This window comes from Seriola lalandi, unplaced genomic scaffold (assembly GCF_002814215.2).
Source record: "Seriola lalandi dorsalis isolate HSWRI2012SDOR001 ecotype SW California unplaced genomic scaffold, Sedor1 jcf7180002054306, whole genome shotgun sequence".
In the NCBI taxonomy this organism is placed as follows: Eukaryota; Metazoa; Chordata; class Actinopteri; order Carangiformes; family Carangidae; genus Seriola; species Seriola lalandi.
Window position 1 is genome coordinate 585,649 of NW_019524859.1, and position 27,807 is coordinate 613,455.

The 27,807-nt window shown below is 39.9% G+C and overlaps 1 protein-coding gene across 1 annotated transcript in view; it reads right to left on the bottom strand.

The window, feature by feature from the left end:
* phlpp2 (PH domain and leucine rich repeat protein phosphatase 2) overlaps window positions 1-27,807 on the bottom strand; it is a 39,296-nt gene that overhangs the window by 10,842 nt on the left and 647 nt on the right. The window contains exons 2-11 of the mRNA XM_087174038.1: window positions 25,033-25,313; window positions 20,876-21,009; window positions 11,869-12,059; window positions 10,892-11,017; window positions 7,420-7,574; window positions 5,295-5,441; window positions 3,248-3,478; window positions 1,459-1,661; window positions 1,240-1,300; window positions 490-585 (exon numbers count right to left, since the gene is read on the bottom strand). Of these exons, the coding sequence (XP_087030164.1) occupies window positions 490-585; window positions 1,240-1,300; window positions 1,459-1,661; window positions 3,248-3,478; window positions 5,295-5,441; window positions 7,420-7,574; window positions 10,892-11,017; window positions 11,869-12,059; window positions 20,876-21,009; window positions 25,033-25,313 (1,625 nt within the window). The remainder of the gene's footprint in view (window positions 1-489; window positions 586-1,239; window positions 1,301-1,458; window positions 1,662-3,247; window positions 3,479-5,294; window positions 5,442-7,419; window positions 7,575-10,891; window positions 11,018-11,868; window positions 12,060-20,875; window positions 21,010-25,032; window positions 25,314-27,807) is intronic.

A 27,807-nucleotide genomic window follows, 5' to 3' on the forward strand; every position in this document is an offset into this window, starting at 1 on the left:
AGCATCTTTTTATTCTCTCCTGAAACCATCACAAAAGTCATGAGTGGGTACAGTGGATGGAGGAATATTATCTCATTTGCAAAAGCTTTTGTGATATCTCATTCAAATGCAAATGCCAATTTTGAAGGCTGGCAGTGAATAATGGTAAGCATGAGCCAAGCACTATAGGATGGCCACATTTTATTGTGGCAACCAAAAGACACAGATATTGCTTTCACAAAGAGCCTGATACAAGCTGTTATTGGTGCCTTGTTCTTTCAATGGTTCCACTACCATAACTAAATCTTCCAATGGGAATTATGAAAAGCAGTTTGGTATTAGAGTGAGCTGTTAAAAAGCACAACCATGTGTAATGAGGCACCTGATCTTCTAACTCTGCATAGGACAGCCAGCTGTTTATTACACAAGGCTGAATAAATTCATATTATGCAACATGAAAAAAATCTCGACAGAAAAGGTTCAGGATTAGTGGCAGAAAAGGCCAATAACCTGGAAGGAAGCTCAGACAGGAGGTTATGTGTGACGTCCAGCATCTCCATTTTTCTGCAGTCACACACCCAGTCCGGGAGGTACTCCAAAAGGTTCCTGTCTCAACACACACACACACACACACAGTCACACACATAGAGAGACACACAGAAACACTCAAACTGAGCAGAGTTGTCATTTTATTTTTTAATTGTATGGGTGAGCAAACTGTAAATTGGAAGCCAAACTAATATCCTTAAGGGTTACTGAAGCATACAAATGATGTCTATCTGTATTTTAACAAAAATAATGAATTTAAATCAGGGGTTGACTAGAAAAGGGACTGACATACTAGCATTTTCTGCCTAAGTATACAATAAGCCTACTGCAATCCAGTTATGAACACAAAAATGAAATAGCCTTAAATGCTATGTATGGGTCAAAGGTCTATACCAAGTCAATCCAGTCTTAGAGACAAGGGCTGAGGGTCTCAGGATGTACTGCCTTAAACATAATAACATAGCAAATATTGCAGATTTGGGGGTTTTGAGTTGTCAGACAAAAAAAGTCCAAATAGTTGTTTACAACAGTTGACATTATGAGTATTGTAAATACTGTGAAACTTCACTATATTTGATCGTCGAAAAGGCTTTTATGCTATGTGTCTGATTAGATTAATTAAAATATGATAAAAACAACTTTTTTAGACCTCAGAACCTCTGCTCAAAAACGAGAAAAAATGACTGCTTCTTATTCCCAGCCAGAACTCACTGTGATAGTTCCATGTGTGTCAGTTGGTTAGGGACTGGATAGATGTTGACTGTTGTGAGGCCTGTGGGCAGATAAAAGCAGCAATCAGCAGCTAAACATCTGGACCATTCATATGTGTGTTTATAAGATAAATGTATCACTAGGGAGAAAGGCCTGAACACACAGACAAACAGACAGTCGTGCAATAATAGCAGCTAGCTGACACTCTGTGTGACTCACGGTTGCTGCTGGCATGAAGCATGCGCAGTGTGAAACCGCTGAGTGTGATTGTCCCCAGCTGGTTGCGCTGGCAGTGCAGAGTCTCCAGGTTGCAGATGGAGCTCAGGTCTAGTGAGTCCAAGCAGTTGTCCCGTAAGTCCAGCTGGGTCACCTGGCTCACTGCGTCTGGACTATCACTTTTCACACAGCGCAGCCCATTCAGCCTACATCCAACAGAGAGTACAAGGGATTAAATATTACTGGTTATTACCGCTGGAGCAGAGGTGCAAACCTTTGATGGAAAGTTGTTGTCCCATCTAACAAAATGTTTAGTGCTGGAAGTACAATGTGCAAAATGTGGTATGTCACATTTGCTAAAATTAGACAAATTAAAATAGTATTATGGTATTTGTGATTGCAAAATTAGCAGGTTAAATATTCCTTCCACCTTTAGACAATTAGGTTCACAATGACAGATCATCTCATACATGACTGAGGGACAATTGCTATTACTGTGGCTAAATATTTCTAAAATTCCTAAAAATGTACTTCTATTTTAGTGGAATTGGACTCTGTACAATATTTTTTTAAAATTATGTAAAATTACCTTAAAGCTCATTTTTATCTGCATGTCATCTTGCTTGGAGGTGTTATAGAAGCCAGAAGCAATAACATGCATTCTTTTCCTCAAATTATTTGAAAATATGGTGAGAAGCATGCAAATAAATCAACAAACATAGTAGCACTCTTCTTAGGGCCAATTAGTGTGAATTTGAAAATGCTGAAATTAAACAATTACACATTTAACAGAGGTTACACACATCAGTCCCTCAGGCTTGAAAATCAATCAGTAGCATCCAAGAGGTAACTCCATTGACTCCCCCTCAGTATCATTTTTTTTAAAATCAGATCTGCCTTTTCATATTTGGTAATCTACACTTTAACAGTTTTCATACAGTCAACAAAGAGCGGAGAAATTCTGAGTTCATGACTGTCAGGAAAGGCACTTTGCTGAGGTCCAGGTTCTTCTTGATCTCATCTATCCTGTTAATAAACAACAACTTCTCTTTTATGAGAGCTGCCAGCCCACTAATCCAGCACAGATGTACCTTGCCCTCATAAATAGTTTGCCACTGCCAAACCACAACTTCTCTCCCAAGGTTGAATTATTAGCTGGCTGTGGGTGGAGCAGTGGTTGCCGGTTTGATCCCCAGACTGACAGGAAAATCAATGAGTCGACGTTTCCCCTCCTTCCTTTATCTGCCAAAGAGGTTCCCTTGAGCAAGACACTTAGCCCCCAGCTGTTCCTGTGGAGCTGCTAAGAAGCTAACAACTACGTATGACTGTAGCTCTGGGCAGCTCCCAGGTGTGAGTGTAGGAGCGAAGCAGGGCAATGCAGAAAAAAACATTTGTGCTCAGCAAACCTGGCATCTATAAATAAATGTTAAATAAAAAAAGGTGAGGCTTAGAGGAGTGGTGGGGAATGGAGGAATGGCTGCGGTTTAGACTAGTCTTTGTGTCAGGACATTTATCTCTCTGTCGATGCTGGAAAGAGAAATAAAAAGAGGAGATACATGGCAGTGTAGGAATATTCTCCACCTGTACTTCCATTTGCCGAATGATTGACAGTGACAGGGGCTCCCTTTAGTTTCCAGATCACATACTGACCCAACATTATCTACACAATGACAATAGATATATTGAGAGAGGAGGAAGAGAAAGATGAGCGGAATAGGAAAGAAAGAGGCTACACAGAGACAGTGCACTATGCAGAGGCTGAGCGCTGTTTGTTCCCAGGCTGGCCTCTTACCGGAGGTCGATGTTTTTCAGGTGGCTCAATCTGGCCAGAGTGCACAACTCCAGACTCTCCACTCTGTTCCCAGCCATGGCCAGCTTGTCCATTGCACTCAATCTCTCCAGCACAGCAGGGATATGAGAGAAGTTGTTGAAGGAGAACCCCAAGCTGTTGAGCTGGGACAGGCCACCCAGCTCTTCAGGCAGCGAGCTGAGGTGGTTTCCATCCAAAGACAGCGTCTGCAGGCTACAAGATGAAAGGTCAAAACAGTCATGTTTTGCTTTCGCTCCTACTTCAAAGAGTGGTCAAAAACTGCTTGTGTTCATTTGTAGTTATAGTCATTGTCTGCTGGGCAACATCCTACATTAGGTAGAAACACAGGATGAAAACTAGTGTGACTTATTGTCCTGACTTAATCTGATTGCATAACAAACTGTTTCAATTTTATGCATTTCACTGACTCCCTAAAAAACCTAAATCCAGATTTTATGAGGACATGCATTATGTGTAATAAAAAATAATATGAGATAAATGAAGAAAAGCAAATCAAAATAGCATTATACAAATAAAAAACATAAAAAAAAAAGAAATAAACAAGATTTTAAAAAACGATATCACAGCAAATAAATCATTCTCTTTCGTATTTCTGATTGAACACTGATAATATCACTCTTAGTTGGAAAACACTTAAACAGGGCAACACACTGTGTTTTCTGTTTGCTAATTTGTTTTCAATGTTATTTTCAATGTTGTTTCTCTTCTGTTGATTTGCTCTGAAAATATCATTGTGCTGAGACTAATTTCTGAGGGGTAGAACAAATATGTCTATTTGTCTGATTATGTTATTATATTATAATGAAGTATATTAAATTTTGTGCTGAATGCACCTATGGGGCATTTTGTGATTATTGGGGGCCAAGCAGTGAAGCTCCGTAGGAACCCATTGTGTTTCTACCTTTTCTTTATCTTCTTTTTCTTCTTCTGCCAGCCCCTAGAACCACACGGTAAAAAGTTTTGAATTTTGGCAATTGGGAAGTCTCCCATTACACTTTTCACAAAGTTTCACCTCTGTGCCTCAAGCACCCTAGCGCCACCAAAAGGTCAAAGTTGGGTGTATGTAATGCATGTAAATTTTTAAAAATTATGCCCGATATTCAAAACTGAAAAACCACTGAATTCCTTGGATGAAGCAGAGTTCAATCCCTCAATGATGTCAATTTCAATTTCAAATTTGATTTTTCCAACATATTGGATTTTATTTGAAAGTGTTTTTTTGCCACTGCTTGGACAGACTTTGTCCAATCTTCACTTAAATTGGCACAGATGATCTTTAGACCAAGCCTCAAAAAATTTATGACATGGATTTTTGATTTTCGAAAGCGTTCGTCTGTCACGACCAATCACAAACTGCGGCAAAGCCACAACACAGGAAGGGAGGTCATACCTTGGCAACGCTTTTATCTATTGAAACTAAATTGGGAACATGGTTTGGCAAACCCATTTTGAGGAAGCCCAAAATCCAAAGTTGGTAATAATCTTCAGACCAAGACTCAAGAAAGTTATCACATGGATTTTTGATTTGCGAAAGCATTCAACCATAACAGCATCAAAATTGGCGGCAAAGGTGCAAAACAAGAAAATCTCAGCCAGTCTTTAATAAACAGGCGTGAAACTTGTTGTGAGTGCTTACAACCATGCTCTTGACATAATGACATCATGTTTCCATGGCAACTCTGGCCTGCTGGACTGCTTGGCCCCCACATTGCTGCTTGCAGCTATATTATTTGTTGTTTCATGCTTAATACGAAACTCGCATACACAGGTGTCATTATCTCCTTTGAAGGTGGCACGAATTGCAATTTGTGCAGGGTTTCATTGTGTGGTTGTATTTAGGATTTATGTCTTATGGAATTTGTTGGTGCACTTTTTCATGTGCTGCTATAAATGTACAGTTCTAATATCAAATAGAATCCTAACTTATATCCTAATGCATATATTAATATACTGTGTGTAATGTATGAAGTGAATGCTTACTATGTTTGTGTGTGTTACCGTGTCACACCTTTGAAGGTTGCCTATCTGTACAGGGACAGTGTGGAGATTATTACAGGAGAGGTTGAGCTCAGTCAGGGTGAGGATCTCACACACACATTCAGGGAATACTCCCAAACGGTTGTGAGACAAGTTCAGGCTCTTCAGCTGGGAAAACCTAAACAAAGACAGAACAGCTTGATGGACCTTCAGCGCATATGGGGTGACAGCAAAAAAATCTGCAAAAACAAATAACATCCTCTTCTTTCTTGTTTTGTTTATTGTGATTTTTCAGATTTTTGCCTATCTCATTTAGTAAAACTAAATCGATAATATCTGTGTTATAACATAGCCTAATGTTCCTGGATGGATCTTCCAATATCTGGCAACACTTGATTAAGATGATGCACTGTCCCTTTGCCAAAAAAGGGTAAATTTCTCTGTGGAATATTCTATGAGACAGATGAGCACCAGGTATTAGCTTGTCTCATCTGCAAAGCTATTTGCTGAGCCTCAGGAGAATGCAGTGGACAAAGGATGTGGATAGAAAAGAACACATATGGTAAACTAACAGCTGAGGCTGAACCACAGTTGTTGAAATCCATGGTGAACACTGTGGAAAATTAGATACTGTAGATTCATTCCCCACAGGTCCACTGTGGGAGTTTTGTGCTGTTATTTGTGCTTCAGGCTTGTACCATGTTATTAAGACAGTTTAAAAAGCAGCTGGAAAGAACAGCCAGCAGCAGGCAAGAAAGGACAGTGTTCACATTGAAAAAGTATTCAAATCACCCCCATTGGAGAAATAGTATTATTAGCTGATGCCATAAATAGATTTAAATTGGCCAGTCATACACTGTTTCACTACATTTGATGAAGATGATCTAGATGATCTAAAGTACTCTACTGATGTGTGCTTGTTTTGTTAATAAATTATGTTGTCATCTCCTACGGTCTCAGCTGGCTGTTTCAAATAAAAAATACATCCCATGCATCAATTCTGATGTGTGTGTGTAAACATTTGTAACACGTGTCCAAGAGACTGGACTGTGATGAATGAGGTGGTGCCGTGCTGCTGCACAGTCAGATCTTCCATATTAACTCTATGTTCCTCTTGTTCCCCCAGGTGCTCTGAGTGGTGGAGGTGGCTGCCATGAATCACAACACTGGTCAGAGTACAGACCATCTGCTTTAATCCATGCTTATTCTTACTAAATTTACAGACAAAAAGAGGTGAGCACCAAAAACAGAGGGGTGTAAGACGCTAAAGTTTAAATCTTCTTCTTAGCAAGTAGCAGAATAGGCCCTTACATAATATAATATATTCAGTAATACCATAGTACACACACACACACCAAGCCAACCACTAATGCTGGAGGCATACAACGGGAACTAGAGGGCTTGGAGATGATTAACACTTAGTAGCACTGCATCTATTCATAAATCCATCTAGTTTAAATAAGCTCAGTTTCCTATGCAGAACTGGACACAAAGCTAAATTCTTGTGTGGAACTCACTCTGTTTCCATCCATCTGGCATAAATGAAAGAGGATCATAAGCTGTGTGATGAGCAAGAGATGTGATGGTTACATAAAGAGCATCACAAAAATCATGTCACAGTATAACAGTGAAACAGCTGAGTAGCTGGAAAGTTGGCGATTATAATTGTGGAAGACTTGTGGTGAGCGACATACTGCAGCTTTACTGTAGCACTCTTTCAGAGGTCAAGAGCATATGTTTTTATTTTTTATTATTGCAGGAAATGCAACAATAAAGTCAGGAGAAATTATGCTTTGACTATCAAACAATGCAGCACTGTCTTAATGAACAAATTCAATAATAACAAAAGGTTTTATGTCATTATAAGCCAACTCTAGCTAATTTTTTGATCCGTTAGTTAAGGTAAGTTAAGACTACTGCTGAGCTTTCCTCAGGCAAAGTTTAACTGGTTTGACTGATGACAGCACTGAGTCAGCTACAGCACCTTACTGAAAATTCAGTAAAGATTCTCTTTTGTGCTGAAATATATTTCAGCAAGGCAAATATCCTCCATCATAAGGACACGATCCTGAGTTCTCGGACTGAACGACAATGTCCTTTGTTCCATTCCTTTATTGAAAATTGTAAAATTCTGCAGGTTAAGAATGTGTGATTACCTGGGGAGATTGAGCAGGCCTCCAGGGCCCTGCAGGCTCATGAAGTTGTGTCGCAGGTTGAGATGGGTGATGTCCTGGCTATAGAACAGATACTCAGGCACTGCTTCCAGACTGTAGCAAGACAGATCCACCATGCTGACTGTCTGAGACACCACCTATACACCCATACAGACACAAGCCACAGAAATTAACCACCAAAAACAGACATCAAAACTTTTCTAAAGTTTTTGAAATAACACTTTTCAGAAGTGGCACATAGTTGTCAGGAGAAATTTTTTAAAATTAAGAACTATGCCACCTAGCTCGCTTTAGCTACCACCTTCTGCTTTATTCAACAACTAGCCATTAGCTATGTTATCAATATACACATCTGCATTTTCTCATTAAAGTAAATTGGTTTGACTTGTAATTTATCCTCACATGGCATTAAGATCTTTACAATATATGACCAAAATAAATCAAATTTTAATGACTTCCTCTCAGGCCAAATCAAATCAAATTTTCAAAAAAGCCAGCATTTTCCCTTGACCCAATATATTAAGAAAATGAAACTACTTTCCTTCTTGCACATGAATACTAAGAGCCTTTGATCAACACAGTCAGGGAGCAACCTTACCAACACCACATGCCTTGTGGTGAATTCCAGCTCAAAAATACACCAGTAGGCTCCACTACTTAAAGAGTCTTTACCTTACGTAAATTGTGACAATGGACAGTGGAAGCAACTATATTGCGTCAGATTATACAAGCATCCAAATGCCTTGTAAAGAAATTTCTTCAGACAGATAATGCCCCAGTTTCCAGAGCAATAAAGTTTATCTTTCAGGGGAAACACACTGGTTGTGAATTAAATGGCAAACAGACTAACTCCAATATGAGCCAATTACAGTTGCCAATTTATCAGGTACACCTATCTAAAACTAATGCAGTCTCATACAACAGCCCTGCAATAATTCCTAACATAATGAAGATTATAATGTTCAGTTTTCCTTGAAAACCAAAGCTTATGCTCATTTTGAAGGCTGTAGTTGGTCGTACTGTCGAATTGCATTGTGTTAGGCTAAGATAGTAGTAAGCCCCCAAGGAATAAACACTGGATGCACAATGTTCGCACAAGGAGCAAAACTAACCTGCATGAGTGTCGAGAAGTGTGTGATTGCATCTCCATGTGTGATTTTGTGCTTGTTTTAGCATTGTTTAAATCTCAGTCTGCTCTCCCTCCATCATTTCAGAGATGACTGTCTGAGGACAGTCTCCTCCATTAACTACAGTGCTGCACACTGTGCAGCAACCCAGAAAATGGGACGGCCGCTCAGCAGAGCGTGACATCGCGTCACTGCTTCTAGAGATGTCAAAGACAAAACAGCACATCTCCCACAAAACAACTCATCTGCCAGCCACTTTAAAAAGCAACTCCTCTTTAAAAAACAGTAATTAAGTGATAGGAGAGTGAGTGATGGGCACAGATTGACAGAGAGGAATTAAAGCTAGAAAAGAAAATAGGACAGATTAGCTGTTTTAGATTATTTGCATAGTAATTAAACCATGTTAATGTGAAACATTTTAAAGCAATGTGATGAAGGAAGATGACAAGGACAGAGAACACACTGAAAGGGGAGAAGGTCCATCGAAAATAACAGCTGTGTTGGAAGGGAATAAAATCTCATAGCATGAATGGAGGCTCAGTGATTTGTACCAATTACTGTGGTCAACAAATATACTACACAACGATTCAGTGATTCATACATGGAACTGGATCATTTCCTGTAGAGCTGAGAAACCAGGACAGTCTCATTTTGTGTGGTTAACAAACTTGCACAACTAGCACTTTTGACCACAGCTAAACTTATCACATTTCTGAGTTGTTAACAGGACAGCTGAAAATCTCGTCAGCTGGCTGCTTTTGCCATTTTTTAAGGAATATCTAGTCCAGCCAGACAGCACTGATCAATATTTCCAGTCCTGTGAGCTGTCACACTTAAAATCTCATGATGCCACTGACCGTGGCTGCAATAGTTCCTCCTTCTCTGTGGAGTCTGATTTTTTAAACACTAAGGAGTGTCTTTATACCGTGTTTCTGATGGTAACTGAATAATGATTTACACTGTTATTTATTAACTACACACACAACTTTCGCTGACATATAGGTGGGGTTACGCTTTCAATACAGTTTGTAAATTACAACTTATAAAGTTGAATCTTGACGTCATCTATGTTCTTGTATAATGGAGCAGTCATGTGTAACTTTTACCCAGTTTTTGAGATATACCTTTCTTGTGTAGCGACTTTCATCTGGAAAACACTACTTTTTCTTTGGTAATATATTAAAATGTATATTTCCTCTTCCTCTCATTTGCAATAAACGGCACCAATTGCTAGTGAGCCAAAAAATCAATGTAACATAATTAGTTTAAAAATGCAAGTAATCTAGAGAAATATATTTCACACATTCTGAGTTACTATAAATACAAATTGTGATATTTTGCTCTATAATGTATCTCTACGCTCCCGAACTCTTATCCTGCATGCTCATTTTGAAGTCCCCAATGCACATGCTGATTCACTCTCTCTCTCTCTCTCTCTCTCTCTCTCTCTCTCTCTCTCTCACTCTCACACACACACACACACACACACACACACAGACTCTTACAATTTATGCAATCTAGCATAAACACTGGCCCAAATCCACCAAAAACCTTCATCAGTCATCATCCCCAGTCTCCATAGAAACCTCTCATCTAAGTCTCAGCCTAAACACAGTGCGCTAACAGGCAACTCTAACCCAGTAATCCATACCACCATGGTAGAGAGAGATCCTGGACTTGCATGAATCTGCAACTAATTGGATTTTCTTTTTTTCTGTTGGCTTTCTCCTTCCATAGCTAATTGTATGCTGGCTCTGTCTCAGTGGAGGTTCTCATTGAGGCTGTTCAGCTCCAGGAAGGAGCTGCAGCACAATAGCCATTAATTAGGATATTAGAGACAAAGAAAGCTGAGCAGAACAGACACAATGAACTTTTTGAAGAGCAGCTGCGAAAACCTGGCAAGATTTTCTGATAGATGCACAGTATATAAAACACATACAAAAATGTGTTTGGGTCATTCAGCATCATCTAATCTATAGTGACTTATATAACAAAAACTCTACTGCTGAGGGCTGTAGTGTCCTCTAAGCGAAGTAAAAAAGATAAACTATACTATACTATACTATGTGAATATGGGTATGCTGTTCAATCAATGCCAGACACTGCTGAGAGTCTGCCTCTGTGGAGCCAATCAGACACACTCAGACAGGCGGTTTCTGATTGGACGACTCAAAAAGCAAAAGGCAACTGTAGTCCCAACATCTAATCTCTGATTTAAGTACAAGCCCAGTGGGAGTAACCGGAAACAAAGTTGCTGAGAGAAAACATAGGAGACACATATTGTGTACTACACACACAGTAACACTCACTCTTTGTCTCTTGCTTACTTTTGATGCCTGCCGATGCCATCGCTGGTAGTCTGCAAGTGTGTCAAAGTTGACAAAGTATGTCTGGGCCTGTGATCCCGCAGAGCTGAACATCAGACAGTGTTGCCTCCGCTTCACCTCCTCCACCTCAATAAAAAGACAATATACAGATATGATAAGGAGGAACCCTGCAAAAGTCAACACAAATGGAGAATGATGATTATCATAAATCAATATTACAGTGATGGTAAAAGGAGTAAAAAATTGTAAAACAATAAATACATTTTTAGTTCTTATACATCAGTATATGCTGTTTCAGTGTTCATTTTGTGATGACACATGTTGTTGCAATTTAGATTTCTGCTATACAACTGTTCACTTTGTATAATTCACCAACACCTGTAAATAGACTTTAATGTGTAAAATTGGAGCCTTTAAGGGAAATATTTGATAATACAAAGCAAAAGAAAATAAGGGGAAAGGGGGCATCCCTGTCTGAACACCATCTAGGGGAGTTGCAGTTATATAGTATTACCTACTAGACTATCAAGCTCCTTGTTGTTTGGGCTTTTAGAGACATACTGAAAGTAATTTAGAGTGAACTTTTTTCACTTAAGACTACAGCTTTGCCAAGTTTTGAGATCCAAGGTTTTCAACTATATTCTGTCAAAGACTGGAGATTACAGGTTTTCATTATAATAAAAAGGTTACTTTATTAGTTTGTGATTAAAGGAAAAACCGCTGTATTTTCTCAAGTTGGAAAGACAACCTGTATGTACTCTGTTGCCTAAACAGCCTAAAAGATTGAGATGCATTACTTTAGATGACACAGTTCTGCATGTGCAGAGTGCATCATCTTTTAACTCTATCCAGCTGTTCAACACAGCTGTGTTGTTGTAGAGTATCTATACTCAGCCTGGAGCATAGGCTCTGCCCAGGGGAAAGTGAAAGGGTAACACTGTTTGAGTTCAACTGACCACCAAACACTGAACTCTCACCTTTCCCCCCACCAGGGGTAAGATGTGCATCTTTCCAGTCAGGCTGTCTTTCACAGAGGCCACGATTAGACAGGTGCCACAGAGAATGACCTGCCGTTCTGCCCACTTGTGCAGCTGCGTCTTGCCCTTCCTGACGCTGAATACGCCTTTTAGCAAAGTGCGCTCTTGCTGGTCTGCATTCACTGGATGTTCTGGAAGAAAAACCCACACACAGAGGTTAGTGTAGATCTACAGACATCGATCTAATGCACGAGGACCCCCACCCCTCCTGTGAGAATTAAATAATGAATAGCAAATGTTCTGCAGTTAAACACAAGATGGAGGTTTCCAGAAAATGAAGTCACATAGATACTCACAGGTCACTATGATATCACCCATAGAGTAGTCAACTCCTCAGCATAGTAATTCCAGGAACTGGTCTTACATCAGCCCTAAGGATGGACACTGCCCATATTATCGCATATACTGTACATCTGGATAGATCTCACTGAACGATAACAAGTTTAACCTTACAGTAAGCGAAAGGAAAGGTGTATCCATTAAACTCCATTATTAAAAATCTATTGAATTAAACCTATATCAGAGTTCTGCTGTTCAACACATTTAGGTCAATTTGTTGCATAAAGCTTCAGGCTCAGGTTGAAGTCAGGTTTGATTACTTTAAATCTAATTTACTGAGAATCTTTTCTCTTTCTCTGTATAACCGTGCCAACCATCTGCATCCAACTCATGTCATACATTGCAAGAAGGTGCACAAAGAGTAAAAGAGACAAGTCGTGTAGTCACTGTGTTATTTTAGCCTGGTGAGCTAATGGTCAGTAATGAATGATATAAACAAAGAATAGCTTAGTGTTTTGGGTTGGGTTCAGGTCTTATTCGGCAGTACCAGTCAGGTTCAGTCAGGTTGAGTCTGTAATACATGGCTGTGGGCCGCGTTTAGGTGTCAGTTGTCTGAGCCATAACGTCTCAAAGGATTATTGCAATTAAGGATCCAAGCTCTTTTCTTCATAATACACACAGAAAAAAAAAATCCCCCTCCCTCACAGGTCTTAACAGATGAGACTTGGATTTGAGAAATCAACATGCCAGTCAACACATCAAAGCTGAGGTGAACAGCAGGCAAACTGCCAAAGTGTCCTGTGAATGCTGTAGGAAAATATGTCCATCTCTTTCCTTCACATGCTTTCTCTGTGTCTATCCCAGTGCTGTCCTAACCTGGAAGAAGTATTAGCCATATTGATGAATGAGTCAGGGTTTTGTCACATTAGACTTCACTCTCTTCAATTCAATTACGCCAACTTGCACAGCAGGGAGCCTTAGCTGACCCCTGCTGAAGAACACACCAGACAGCAGTGCTGCTGTCTCTGCCAGGCTTCAAGTACACTCAGGTTAATGGCAGGTCAAATAAGCACAGAGGAGACACGGCCTCAGCCTCTTGTCCGCTGTTGTTAACTTTTTCTCAAACCAACCAACCCACTCACTGGCAATCTGCTCTCTCTCTCTCTCTCTCTCTCTCTCTCTCTCTCTCTCTCTCTATCTCTTTCTGTCTGACTTGCTCTTTCTCTCCACCTTCCCCTTCACTTCACAAGGGCATCCAAATGAAATGAAAGCCTCCTCATGTTTTTCTTCACCAGGGAAACTGATAATGAACAAGCCAAGTGCTTCTGACAACAAACTGGCTGGCTGGCTGGCAGATCTTTAGCAGTGGCTGATCCTTGGGTGTCACCTCACTCTGAGAGAAAACTAGATACACAAACCCTCAAAGGATCAGTGCTGGGTAGAGTGATCCAAAAAAGGGGAAACACCTGGACTGTAGGTCGGTGCTTTTTCGGTATCAATCAAAATAGCTTGGATCAAATGCTTGCTCATACCCTTATTTAATCAAACAGCTCCATAGACTCCACTGTATTTGGGCAGTTCTTGATATGGTTGCTCTTGTTATTTAACATTTGAGAAGGCAAAAGATTTGACAGAACATGTTTATATTCCTCCAAGTAAGCTATCAAAATCATTTTGGTATTGATACCGAAACACAGGTATTGTATTGGCATTAGTACAAATATATTTCAAACGATACCCTGTCCTAGTGGAGATTAAGAAAGATAATATATTTCTGTGATTGCCATTTCCTGTGTATCACTGTGTGAATATGAGGAATTACTATCATTATGAGGATCATTATATCTACACAACTGACAGCTGAAAGAGTAAGTTAGAATAAACCTATAACCTAAACCAATATAATAAATTCAATAAAACAAGTAATTAAGCAAAACATTTGCCCACTGCAGTGTGCACATCAACAAACTCATCTTCGTGCACCCACTCGCTACAAACTGACACAGGTTGTAAGGATGCTCACTGGCACAGTGCATCACCAGAAACAAGTGCACTCCACACCTAGCTTTGTTATGCTGTCAAGGGTCTACGTTCTTGAGAATACTACCTGTAGGAAGCTAACACACAGTCTGGTCTACTTTATCAATATTCTGAACATCCATACTGCAAGCAGGTATGATTAGACAACCCTAAAACCAGCAAGAAGTGGTTTGGTTAAAGATTCAGCAACCGTCCATTTCATCACAGGTAATATCTCATTCTACAAACTACATTTGTTTTACTAAAGCTTCTCTGGATTTAGATGACATTGTTCATCTAACAAGAACAGATATGACAGATAAATATCAACAAGCCTGTCAACAAGTCTGTCTGAGGACTGAAGGGCGATGGGCAGCTGTCATAGTAAACAGACGTAGTGGAACTAGCAGAGTAAGCACTTCACAACCCAGTGAAGCATTGGCATAAAGGCAGGCACTAGCTCAAGTGATCTGGCACTGGTTTGCTGGTTTCTATTAATTTCTTTAAAGGAGTGGTAGCGTACACATGTAATTTAAACTCCACACTTTAAGACAGACAACTTTTTTTTTTTTTGGTGTGAGTGTACTGACATTGACACATACTAAGAACCACCCCTGCTGGCAGCGGCAGACTGTGGTTTTAGTGTAACTGAGTAATTTCTAGGTTAATATTGAAATCTTAAGTGTTCTGAGCGTGAGAAAACAACAATATGCATGCCTAAAGACTTGAAAACGAAAGCAATGTCAATGGGGGCTGACTGCCTGTTGTCCCACTGCTTTGTTTGTTCATAATGAGGTGACAGAAGTTAGTATTTCTCAAGAGAGCAACTGTTGTCACCATGGATGAAGTGCATTACCGTCTAAAGCAAAAAATTTAAGGTCTGCCTTTTAATGAAAACACTTCGCGATTGAACGTCTCGATACCCACCCTCTGTGGGATATAGTTATGAAGCAAACTGATGGTAAGAATAATCGCAGATTCAAGGTAGGGGTTCTCCAGGAAAAATTTGCTAACTGCTAGCCTGACAAAGAAAGTGTTTTTTTTCTTTGTGAGGGTGTTATTCAGAGGAAATGGAACCTGGTCAAGAACTGTCATCTACAAAAAATGCAATTAAACTGGGCTGGCTCAACAGAGCAATGGGTAACAGGTATGTGCTCAGTCAGATTACCACATTAATTAAACTGTAGAAAATGTGAAAAGGCACATTATGTCTTGTAAAATTGTGTAATTTTCTGTTTTTGCAACTCATCCAAAATTGTTCTACTTTTTTTTTTTTGCGCTTCCATATCAATACAACCATCCGTCTGAAAATCTTTGGCCTATTTATGAAATCAAGTCCCAGCCATAAAGAGACAGCTTCTAAAACAAACATTGCACGCTATCCCTCAAGGTCTGTGGGGCTGTTGCTAGGGAAACAGGTTGCTCACAAAATCAAAGTCCAATGTGAGTTGGTAAACCTCTATACTGTCTCTACCAACCTCTGGCTGCTCTGAGGCAAACCAGCCAAATCAGTCCCATCAGTCCCATCCCACATGATGACGAATAATGTTGACCATTTCCCGTGGCTCCAGAGGGGTTTAGTGACATGGCCATAAGTGTTGTGTAACACTGTTTTCTGTTGATGTTTTTGACCGAGCAATGGGAGGCCCATGGAGCTAGGCCACAGAGAGGCTGTGCAGCTTCCAATGAACTAATCAGAAACCTGAGTCCAACATCCTCCTTGGAGAAGCTGCCAAACCACTGGGACAGTGTGACAAGTGACAGATCAGAGAGTCGACTGTACAACTTCTTCTCTCTCCTCTGTTCATCCCAAGTGTGTGGCTTTCACTCGCCTGCAAACTCAGAGACATCTCACTTCACATGGCATGGCTTATCACTGAAGAATTAAAATGGACAATTGGTTGATAAAAAAAGAGAGGAAGTGATTCAGGAACTTGAAGAGGGTGGAGGGCTAGTAAGGATTTAGTAAAAAATAATTTCAGGTGAATGAAACCGGTTGTCTTCATATATATAAGTATATATTACTATAACTATGAACTGATACATTAATAATATGGTGTATTGAATATTACAAATACAGCAGCTAATATTAGTAGATTATTCAATGTCAATTGAAAGAACATTGAAATATAATAGAATGAAAATTATGGTCTCCAAAAATATCTATAAAGTGAGTGTCTTTGGCTTTTTGACCTTTGGACAGACAAAACAAGACATCCGACATCATTACCTTGAGCTCTAAGAAATTGATGTTGATATTTTATTGACTGAAAATAAACTGCACATTAATCAATTATGAGAATGATATAATGATGGTTATATAATGTAATTGATAGGTGCAGTCTTATTCTGAGAATCTAAAAAAGAAATTTAATCTAGAATTCAGAACAACTGTTGATTAACTGTATGACAGCATACAAAATGTATGTTAGCAATTTCACCATCACTTTTCAAAGAATGTCTGTGCACTCAGCCAGTATCAAGAAAGAGTTAGCACCACTCAAACAAAGTGAAAGAACAAAAGAATGCAGAAAGCTTCCTTTAAAATGATTCATCAATGTAGGAAGGATAAGGAAAATTACATTTACCCCAAAACATATAAAATGACTGTTCTTTGTATATTATGGTCAAAAGACTGGAGGGCATTTACACATTATTTAATCTGATTTTAATCACATATGGGATGATTTCAAGGCAACTGTAGAGCACTCATTTGGACAGACTATTCCCTGTATCCCAGAGCTTTTTTGTCCTGCTCAAGATTGCATAGATTGCGTTAGCATGCAGTAGGGGGTCAGTGGAGGCGGAAACACAGTCTGATTTGACTCAGAACAGCAAGCTCTTTTTGGCAACAAATTCAAATTCAACCCACCACCCAGATGCCTCCTCTTGGTGATATGTGTTTACCTCTATTTAAACTTTAAACTTTGTGCAAGTAATTCAAGTCTGATATGAAATACAGCAAGCCTGCACTGTGCAGAGCACAGATGGAAAACACACAACTGAATACTGCTTTTGAATACAGATGACATTAAAACAGACCATTAAAATGGTGGATATTTTTCAGCAGCAGTTAGCCATCTGACTTGAAAACTGACCATGAGTCTAGAGAGAGTCTGCAGGTTTTAAATGGCAAAGAGGAAATCCTCAGGAAAAACAGAACTCCATCACAGAAACAGCATTTTATAAGGAGCTGGCAGGAAACCAGGGAGAGCCCACTCTCTGCAGAGCTCTGTTGCTCGGGGCAATTCTGTGGGAACCCAGATCTGAATAGAATTTCATTTTTCTCTTAAATCTCAGTCTGACTGCTTCTCCACTTTTTGTCCCTATGAACCAATTCTTTCTCCCTTTCAACCATAAAACGAAGAGGAAAACTAGTACTTGGTGTGCACTGTGATGTTAGTCTTTCTGTTCCTCCAGGACATGATTATTATGATAAACCACTGGGCCTCAGAGTTTCAGACATTAGTTCACCGCCCATGTGATCACAACTCAGGACATCCAAACTCCTTCATTTAGATTTAATTTCACTGGCAAATCAGCACCAGCCAAATCAATAACTTATTAGGTGGGTTCACACTACTGGTAGATGACTTATTTCCCTCTGCTCTGACACTGACAGTGGCCCTGACATGAACTATGCACAGCGGCTTCAGGTCTCTAAGCTCAGAGACAGAGATGTAAGACAGAGATCACACAGGCTGAGATGGAACAGAGCCCAGTGGACAAGCGCCAGAGCTTACGGCAGGCGTTGTCTGTGCTGCAGCTGAATGGGCCGACACAGAGAACCACTGGCCATCAGGTCTCTGCAGTTGTTTTCTCTAGGAGCATTTTCTATTAAGTCAGCATTTAGAAATGTTTACTCCCTTGTCCTTGTTTGTTTTCATCTCATCTGTGCACCACAGCAGGAGGGTGTGTGTGTGGGAAGCAGGGTGGAGAAGGTTCACGATGAGTTTCTTGAACAAATAAGGGGATGTGAAGTTTAATAAATTACCTGCTGCATTGCACTTTGAAAAACTTAATTGGCTTGAGAGAAAATAAGGCCAAAAACAAAACATTGGGATAAATGGGTACGCAGACAAATGCACACACATGCAAATATGCAAATAAGCAAATGAGCACACAAACATATAAAATAAAAGCAAGTCCTTCTCTTTGCATGGAGACCACTGACTTATTATAACAAACCAACCAATGTCTGCTTATATCCCAGTGCCTCTGATTGTTTGCCTATATGAGCCAAGAGGTTTAATGAAAGAGCAAATTTTCTCTTCAGACAGATCCATTTGAATGTTTTTTAGAGGCCTGAAGAGGTAAACCTAACTATTATTTCACAGGAAAAAATATTGGTAGACAGACTTAATATAGCAGAAATGTTTTTTTCTTCTTCTTTGTAATATTGTTAGAGGTTCAGTTCACACTGTTTGCAAAAACATAAATAAAAAAAAACAATATTTCCCACTTTCTTTCAGGGAATATTTCCTTGACTGAAATATATTCTAAACACTGTTTCTGTGGAAAGACGTGCTGCCACCACTGATTTTTAAAACAAAAACAAAAGCCCCAGAGACAGTTATCCAAAACTTTGTATATAAAACGAAAGGTATCTGCACAACTAGATACCTTTTAATCAACTTGCAATCCCACAGGTTATCTAATAACTACCACTACAGTCCTTACTAATGTGCCACAGTTTTCCTCATCTGCTTAGTCAGATTATTAGCCCTGACAACAGCTGTTAGACAAGCAAGCACCTGAGAGAGGGATCTCAGAATAAGGCTGCTGTTGTGTGTTTCAACAAAACAGCCCACCTACAACACCACTGTGGGTGGGAATGAAAAAGTAGGGTTTTCTTGTGCTAGCCAAAACATGAGGATGACTGGTGAAGCTGTATGACTGGAAGGAAAGTGGGTGAACATACTGAGATGATTCAACACAACCACAACAACCTGCAAACTATACTACCAGGTACTTCTTTCCCAGTTCAATGGGAATCAATTGGCCAAATCAAGTTGTCTTCTTGGCCTTAGCTGGGTATTAAGAGTTCCTGAGTACCAGTCATGCCTGGTTCCTGGTCCTCTTTTCCCATGAGTTAACAAAAGAAGGCAGGAAGTCTCCAAGGGGCCTGGCTAGACTCCGGCCAATGTGGCCTGACTACTGATAGTAGCCAAGATCCGATCAGTTCTTATGTTGGCAAGACGCAAACAACAGTTTCAGTGGGCACATAAAGACTAGGAGTAAGACTGGGGCCACAGTGAACTTGAGATCTGACAGCTTAACAAACAAACATCCGTTGTTTTACTAAACACATATAAAGACAAAGTTGTATTCATTCTAAAGAGGCTAGCTGTAGTCAGAAAAAACAAAACACAATAGAAAAGCTAAGTATAACCCTAATGTTGTTCTGATGAGCGATGATTATCAAGACTGTGTAGTGTTTACTTGTCAACAAAACATAAAGCAGGACACTATGGTATCATATATCACACAGAAGTCTAGGATTCAAATTTTATGTTTCCCAACTGAGCATCAAAAATGTCAGAGCCCTCACAATTATGTCAGTCAAGTAATATCTTTACAGCTGGGAAAATCTGAGTGTGATCTTGTCGTTTCACATGGCTAAAAAAACAAATTAAATCTTAAAGTTTTAAAGTCTCCTCGTGTGTGCCATGTCAACTAGAGAATCTCAATACAAAGCTGCCGAGATTTGTGTTGAGCATGTACTTTTATTCAATGTGGCAGCATTTGATTGCAGGGAGGGTTGTGTACTTTATGTGGGAGGAATAACATGTGAGCCCTTTAGACGCTGTGGTTTGCTCAGTCTTCCTCTTTCTCTGGCACAGCAGCATGTGAGCAGTTCTAACCCAGAACGCAAGAAGTTCCACTGACTCAGCAGGAACACCAGTCAGTTAATTAAATGGAGACGCATTACAGAACATCGTTCACCATTTACCCTTAATGGCAAATCCCTTAATTGCTGCAACTGTAAGAGTATCATTAGACCAACAAACAGACTCAAAGAAGGACAGCTAGAGATGTCTGTGGGTTTATGTATGGAGTCATACAGTCATGTGGAGCTTGTGCACAGTTCATGTTAGGCCCACTGTCAGTGTCATAAAAATTTGTCACTGGTTTCTCCAAAGAGTCACACCCATTCTGCTACTGGATTAATATATCACACTGACACGGGGACATTTAATCACTCGAGTCCTGGGGTCATGGGAGCATGTTGACAGCAGCAGGTGAAAGGCAGCCCACATGGGGATGTAGGAACACCACAGGATGAAGGATGGTAAGTCACTCATCATGAGGCCATGGTGGGAGTGTGTTTGTGGTACCTCAGGCTATACTGAATACTAGAGGCATCACTATCAGAGAGCCTCAAACAACAACTGCCTTCCCTTTACCTAGAGGAAAGTGTGTGTGCACTGGCACACACACACACACACACACACACACACACACACACACACACACACACACACACACAGGATCAAAAGAGGATGTGATAAAACAGTTTTGGAACATTTGACCTCCTGCACTCTGTTTTTAGGCCTTCAGAGGAAGACACTGGGCTCCTACCAGATCCCACTGATCAGCAGCAGATATGGACGATTTGGGAATATGGCCCCTGCGGTTGAGCACTCACCACTGTAGAAACGGATCAAACAGCTGAGGTCTGAGTTGGCTGCTTCTTGTTGCACTCGCACAGGGTCTGCATAGCCCATAGCTGCCAGGTAGTCATACAGCATCTGGAGCGGACGCTCAGAGGGGTCCAGCCTCCTGAAAGACAAAAGACAAGGAGAGGTGGTGTGACAATGCCTGCCACAAAATAGTAACACCAGTTTCTTATACAGGGAATGCATTGTTGCAATTGTGTGCAATTGCAGTGTGCAGTTTTTGAATGGGATAGCAGGAGAGTCCGGGCCAACTCCTAAGAGAAAAACTTTTCTTGCTCAGGAGGTGCAAAGTTAAAAAAGGTAAAAATATACAGCACTACAAATTTAAAAGGGTGTGTTAATTATTTTAGAAAACAGTGATATACTCTATGTGTAACTGTACAACTAGGCTTCTAATACAATACCTAACTAACAACTAATAACTAACAAATCAAAGCAAATCTGACCAACCAGACTCTAGTGCAGTGACAAGCAAAAAAATCCCTCACCGGCTTCCCACGCTTGAACACTACCAACTAAGTTCAAAGGAGCACCAGCAAAGCTGAAAGTACCACTAACAAGGACTGAACCAGAGTTACTGTTACTACTTTTTGTTTGGAGTTTTATTAAAAGAAAGAAATGTCTTGTGATGTTTGATAGAGCTCAGGATGGTCATTTGGAGCCACAAACTGACCAAACCAAAAAGCGGAAAAAATGTAGTTGTGCAAAATCCTACTGCGCTCAATGTTTTTTTCTCAAACTGTGGATTTGACTTAATCTGAGGAAAAATCATCTCGGTCCAATAATAATCATGTTAAGGACTCTGGCCGCTGATACTTAACAGGATAAACGTCAACCCTGAAATCCAGCCTGACACAAGTGGCCTTTCACATAAATGCTTAACGTCTGGCTGCATGAAGGAAGTCGTCCAAGCATGACAGCATATACAACTTACACTTTTGCTTTCAAAGTGATCAGCTGGAAATGGTCGAAACAAAGGCTTGGGGCATGGTTTCACTTAAGTGCAACCTGGATCAAAATATAATCATCCAAAATAATTCAAAATGGGTGTGGGTTTGTACGGTGTACAGAAACCGACTTGGTTCCCAAGTATAAAAAAGACTGGAGAAGTGTGTCTCAGTATCATCAGGGAATATCTTATTTTTCATTACTTGGCTAGGTGTGAATCCTCAGCAATCATAGATCATTGAGCAAGGTTTCACAGTTTCTTACCATAGGGATCAAGCGTTGAGAGAAGCAAGTTGTTGTTAGAAAATCAAGCGGAAGAAAAGAGAGATTCCCAAATGTGTAAAACGAATTAGATGCTATCCTTGTACTGAATTGGCAGGTACCTCCTGTTAACATCGATAAGCATGCCATATTTGAGTAAAGCTTACAATATACAATCTAAATCACACTATTTGTAGGTAGACAGTATTATCCAAAATGTTGCAGTTCATGTAGGTCAGGTAACTTTTGAACTCAAAGCAAATGCAATGTTATCAAAAACATCCTTTATCAGTTGTTTGTTTTCTGTTGCCAACGTGAACAATGCGCAGCCCGTTCTATTTATTACCCTTGTCCATCAGGCCTTACACCCAGCCTCTCCTCTTTGCCTTATCAGTGGTGAGCACACAAGATAATGGCCCTGTATCACTTATTTGAGCTGTACTTGACCAGGCTACAGGGGTCACCAGGCCTTCAAACAATCACCTGTAAATGCAAACAATTGGTCAATTGGTCTAGTTCATCACCATGCAGACTGTACAGTAGATACAAGGAGATGTGATTTCTCTGCAGGGTAGCTGGTCTCGCTTTACATTTCAGAGTGAGGAGCTCAGTGATTTGGGAGGCCCATGGTATCAAGCCGCTAACTCCTCTGAGAGGAGCCAGTTGTGATGTCTGGGACATGTCTCCCTTTGGAAGTTTTCTGGGCAGGACAAACTGAGAGGAAACCCCAGGCATACGCAGAACATGTTAGAGGGATTTCACATTCCATCTATCCTGGGGGCAATTATGGGTCCCCATGGAAAAGCATGTGGCAGGGAAAAAGAACACTGGCCTCTCTGCTCACCTTTTTGGCACTGTGACCCTGACCAGGATAAGTGGCTCAAAAATGGATGAATGGAAGGATGGATGCCCACCATCAACTCCATTGCCTCAGTAAATTTATCTTAAAAGGGAGTTAGTGTGACTGAAAATACAATGTTCTCTTAGCAGGAAAGAACCCAGACCAAGTTTTCCTGCAAACAGCATATTACTACAAGCTATAAAAAGAAAATCACTAAAAAAAGCTTCCATCCCTTCCATCATGTCCTTACTTACAAATCCTTCTTCAGTGCTTCTCTCAGTGCTGTCAACAGCTTTGTATGCTTCAGATCTTCATTTATACAGTACATGCATCTATTAGCAACCACACTAATAAAACCTACTATACATAGAACATTTACCTAAAAAGTGTTTATATAAAACTAGAAGTCTCTTTAAAGTCAAACATAAATGGAGTCCTAGCTCAAGTATTTTCCATAAACATGAAACTGAGTGCATTTAATGCAACCTTGGCTTATCTTTCTAACTATATCTGCTGTCTGTAGGAATTAAATTTTCCTTTGTATAAACAGAAATCATAGTTTTCCTAAGTCTCCCATACCTTGTTTTTGGATGGTGAAGACTTTAATATTGAATTCAATCCACCTGGTCATACTTGCTGGCAGACTGCAATTTAAGAGCTGTACTGCTGGAATATAAACTGGACCAACACAGCCTATCCACAGGCTTACCAAAAGCCTTTCATTTATTACCATTCTGCATTACTCTGCAATGCCCAGGGCTTTTAATCAGCAAAGATATGATGATGGTTCATAGGCTGCTGGTTGGTCATACTATTGTCTACCAGCCTGTAAAGTGATTAACAATTCATTCCATACGTGCTTCCAGCATAATATCTGCAGCATGTTGATGGCATGATCTCCACTATAAGTGTACCAACTGGCATTTTTGCTGGTACCTGACATCTGGGAAGATTTAAAATTTTTGCTCTGTGTCAATATCCCACATCATATAAAAAAAAAAAAAGCAGACAGTAAGATTAACATGGAATAAACTATGCCACAGTGATTTAAGCTATAACTGATTTCTTATTTTAGACTCTCCCTTCTATCTTCACATAGGCTTTCCCATGAAAGCAATGTAGGAACAGCCCAGATTCTTTCCTGGTCACAGATCAGTGAACTAGTGTTTTATCCTTTCACAGATAATCAAGGGATCATTTGCTATTTCTGTCTACATATGTTTTCTGGAGCAGAAAGAGGCATATAGTCATGTCCCTGAGGGTATTCTGGGTGAGATCCTGTGGGAGTGTGGAATGTTAAGAAAACTGCAGCAGGTCTTCAGTACTGTGTTTGCGCTCTGTGCATTAACTCAAGCTTGCTCAAGGTGACATTGTGTTTTTGGTTTTCATGGACAGGATATCAAGTAAATGCCATGGCCGGTATAGTTTTTAATATGATATAAATGAGAAGGAGATGTTGACATTTATTTAGAAATATAATCCTTCTTAATGGCTTATGTTATATGTTACTGTACTGCATTATTCCCGTTTCAGTTGTGTTTATTTGTGTGTCTAATGGAAGAGATGTGCTTCCATTTTAACCGGTGCAGCTGACTAAACCTGCTGCGTAATATCTCATGCTTCGCTTGCACTATACTGGTCAAACCAAAGCATCTTTTTACGCTTCAAGTCAAGTTTTATTTCTTTCACTTTTTTCCATTTCCATGTTAGAACATGATTATACATTAAGCTGTGAGCTGTCAGATGCTTCAGAGTGCACAGCAGTTTGACTAGATACAATGATGACACTGATGCAGGACTGTGGCTATTGGATGTTGGATCCATGCATTTGCCTATTCAGAGTAACTGATGGGTTAACCCACATCACTGTGTTGATCTGAAAGGGGCAAAGGGTATTTGCAATTCTTCTGCCAGGGCCCTTCATTGAGGATGGCACTATTCTCTGAACTACAATTGGTCTCTGGACAGCTAGCCTTACTTTTTAGGATATTTTATGCCAAATTGTTAGCATGGCTTAAATGCAGGGGAAATAAAGTATAACTTTACTTTAATGACTTTAACTTAGTGTGTGTTTACCTGACTAGGTCTCCATGCAGCTGAACATAAAGTCCTTGTCCATCCCTCTGAGAACACAGCTCTTCTACTGTGGTACTGGTAGAGCAGAGCACCAACTGCAGGTCTGTCTGTGGGGTGGAAGAGGCCTGTGGGCCAGAGGCAGGTGGCTGAGGGTCCACTGTCCCCCCATACAGACACACACAGCCCCGCTGGGTGTCCCCCTTTAGCCAGTCCCGCTCTCGTGATCCAAATCTGGTCTTTCTTGTCACACAACCACGACTCCCATTCCGCTTTATGTTGCGCTGCTGACACAGAAAGAATCATTTTAACACACGGATCAATATCAGATACATACTGTACATAACAGCATGTTTAACAGCCACTGGCTGCCTATAGAGCTTGATTGTCACTCAAAATGTATTGATTAACCTCCCAGAGCTGCTGTAGACTTACCTCAACGCAACATCTGCACTGGCAGGTACTGCCCACCTTTTCATCTGTATACAACTGGAATGATAACTATGCTGTGGAATTAAGTGAAGGTGACACAGCTGAAAATTGGTGCAGTGGTATTTGGAGTTATGAAGAAGCACACCTTCCCACGTCTTTGCACTTGGGTAGAGGGATGCAATTAATCAATGTTTTATAATCAATATTCAGTTATTAGCAACTACGTAACTAGATATTCCTGTCTTTACACTGAAAACACTTGCAATTGATTTCCTTTGCAGACTCAACCCTATTGAACTACATTTCCTGAGCAGCCTCTGTCTATAGCAGTAGTACAGCCTGTAAGTCAAGAACAATCTTTGATGTTTTTTTTCATTCTGTTACCTTTCTCACTCAGGATGGACTCTGTCATTACATTACTAACAGGAACCAGCATATCATGTTGTTGCTGTTTTCTCTTGCTCTAATCACTTGCGGTGATGTTAGCTGGGTGTGTAGTAGCCTAATGTATTTCTTTAAAATTATTCAATGCAAGGCTATCTGAATATTGCATTAATAAAGACAAATGTCAGACTAAAATGATAAAATATCAATAACATCAGCCATTCATTTAAGAATACCATTCACAGGCCTAGAAAAGGCATTAGAGTATGTTACTTGGTCCAAGAGGTAACTATATCTTTCCACTATTCTGACTCTGCATATAGGCTCTTCAGTAAGTACACACACACACACACACACACACACACACACACACACACACACACCCTACACTGCTGTTGGGGTTTGTCAATGGTGCACCTTCATCCCACATCTATTCAGAATATTCACAGATAGGATATGAAAGCACAAGTCTGGACAGTATCCAGTTTAGTGGCTTAAAGATGCTATAAATCCCTTTTGCTAATGTTGCCTCTGTCAGTTGTGATATTCAATAAGCCCATGACTAATTCGCTGTTAAGTGTGACATATCAGTATAAGGAAAAGTAGTGTCAAAAGAAGTGTAGTTGCAACTAATGATAAGTTCAGTTTTCATTATGATAAGTTTTGTTACACTAAGATTGTTGCATATTGAAAAACAAAACCCGGTTATAACGTCCCAGAGCCCAAACTGACACCTTGAAATTATGATGAAATTATTATTTTGTTTTGACCAACTGCCAAAAACCTCTTAGCCCCAACCAACATATATTTGGTATTATTACTTGATTAAAAGATTTAATGATTAATTGCTTATCAGAGTGCCTATCAGTTATTTTTCTTTTGAATAATAGGGAAATCCTGTCAACCAGAAAGCTTATTTTTCATTTTAATTATTTTAAGTACATTCAAATGACTTTAATGTTTACCATTTGATACCCATGTACTTTAAGTTAGAATCATTTTGTTTTTACTCTTCTACTTCTACTCCCAAGGTTAAGAATAAGCTTTTATTTTCACTACTTAAATAAGTCAAAACTGGAGCAGGATTATTCCAGAGGTTAGTGAGGCAATGATTTGACTGGACAGAGGTTAGTTTAAGTCCCACACCTGTTGAAAAATCTGTGGCTACAGTTAAAGTAAACTGCCTACCCTTTCCTTCTCAGCTAGTGTCAAGGTGTGTCTGACTGTAACACTGAGCCAATGCTTGCCCAGTGGTTGCCCCCAGTCGATTTCAGATGTAAAGTAGCTGTGTCCCGGTGTGAATGTGTAGCAGGGCCACGCTGAATAACAGCCTGCATGTTCCGTCAACCTACCCTGAGTCAGAAAGCGGTAGATACTGTACGCTGTATATTTTCCTACCCACTGATGAAAAAAGGACATGTGTGTCAATGAATGATGGCTGACCTGGCTCAGTTTTTCAGGTAGCTATGGAGGTCCCTTGTGGACTTAATGATGATGTATTGTGCCTCACCAAATCAACAGATGTGGACATATTCTAGCAAAGACCTCATGGCATTTCCTTACTGATTAAAGATGATGTTAACAGGCATGAAGTAAAATAAATGCTAAACTCACACTGACTGAATTATGGTTTCATAGCCAATATCTATGAGCAGAAATATAACATGTGAATAAAAATCAGCACTTGTGCTAATATTCACTTATTAACAGGGTGACCTATTTTACTTTATGATTTTGATGTGCTTCGTTCAACTACAATAACTGAGTTATCTGAGTAATGCATACACATCACACTGAATAGAACAGCTGATATTCTGTGTGTGGCTAAGTAGCTGCCCCTTGAGCAGCTACTTCAGGGACTTATAAATCATTACACATATGTGTCTTGCCCTAAAATGTCAAAAAAAAAAAATGTTCAGAGGTGGGCCTTAAAAGCTCTAACAGCCTACGTGTGTGTGTGTG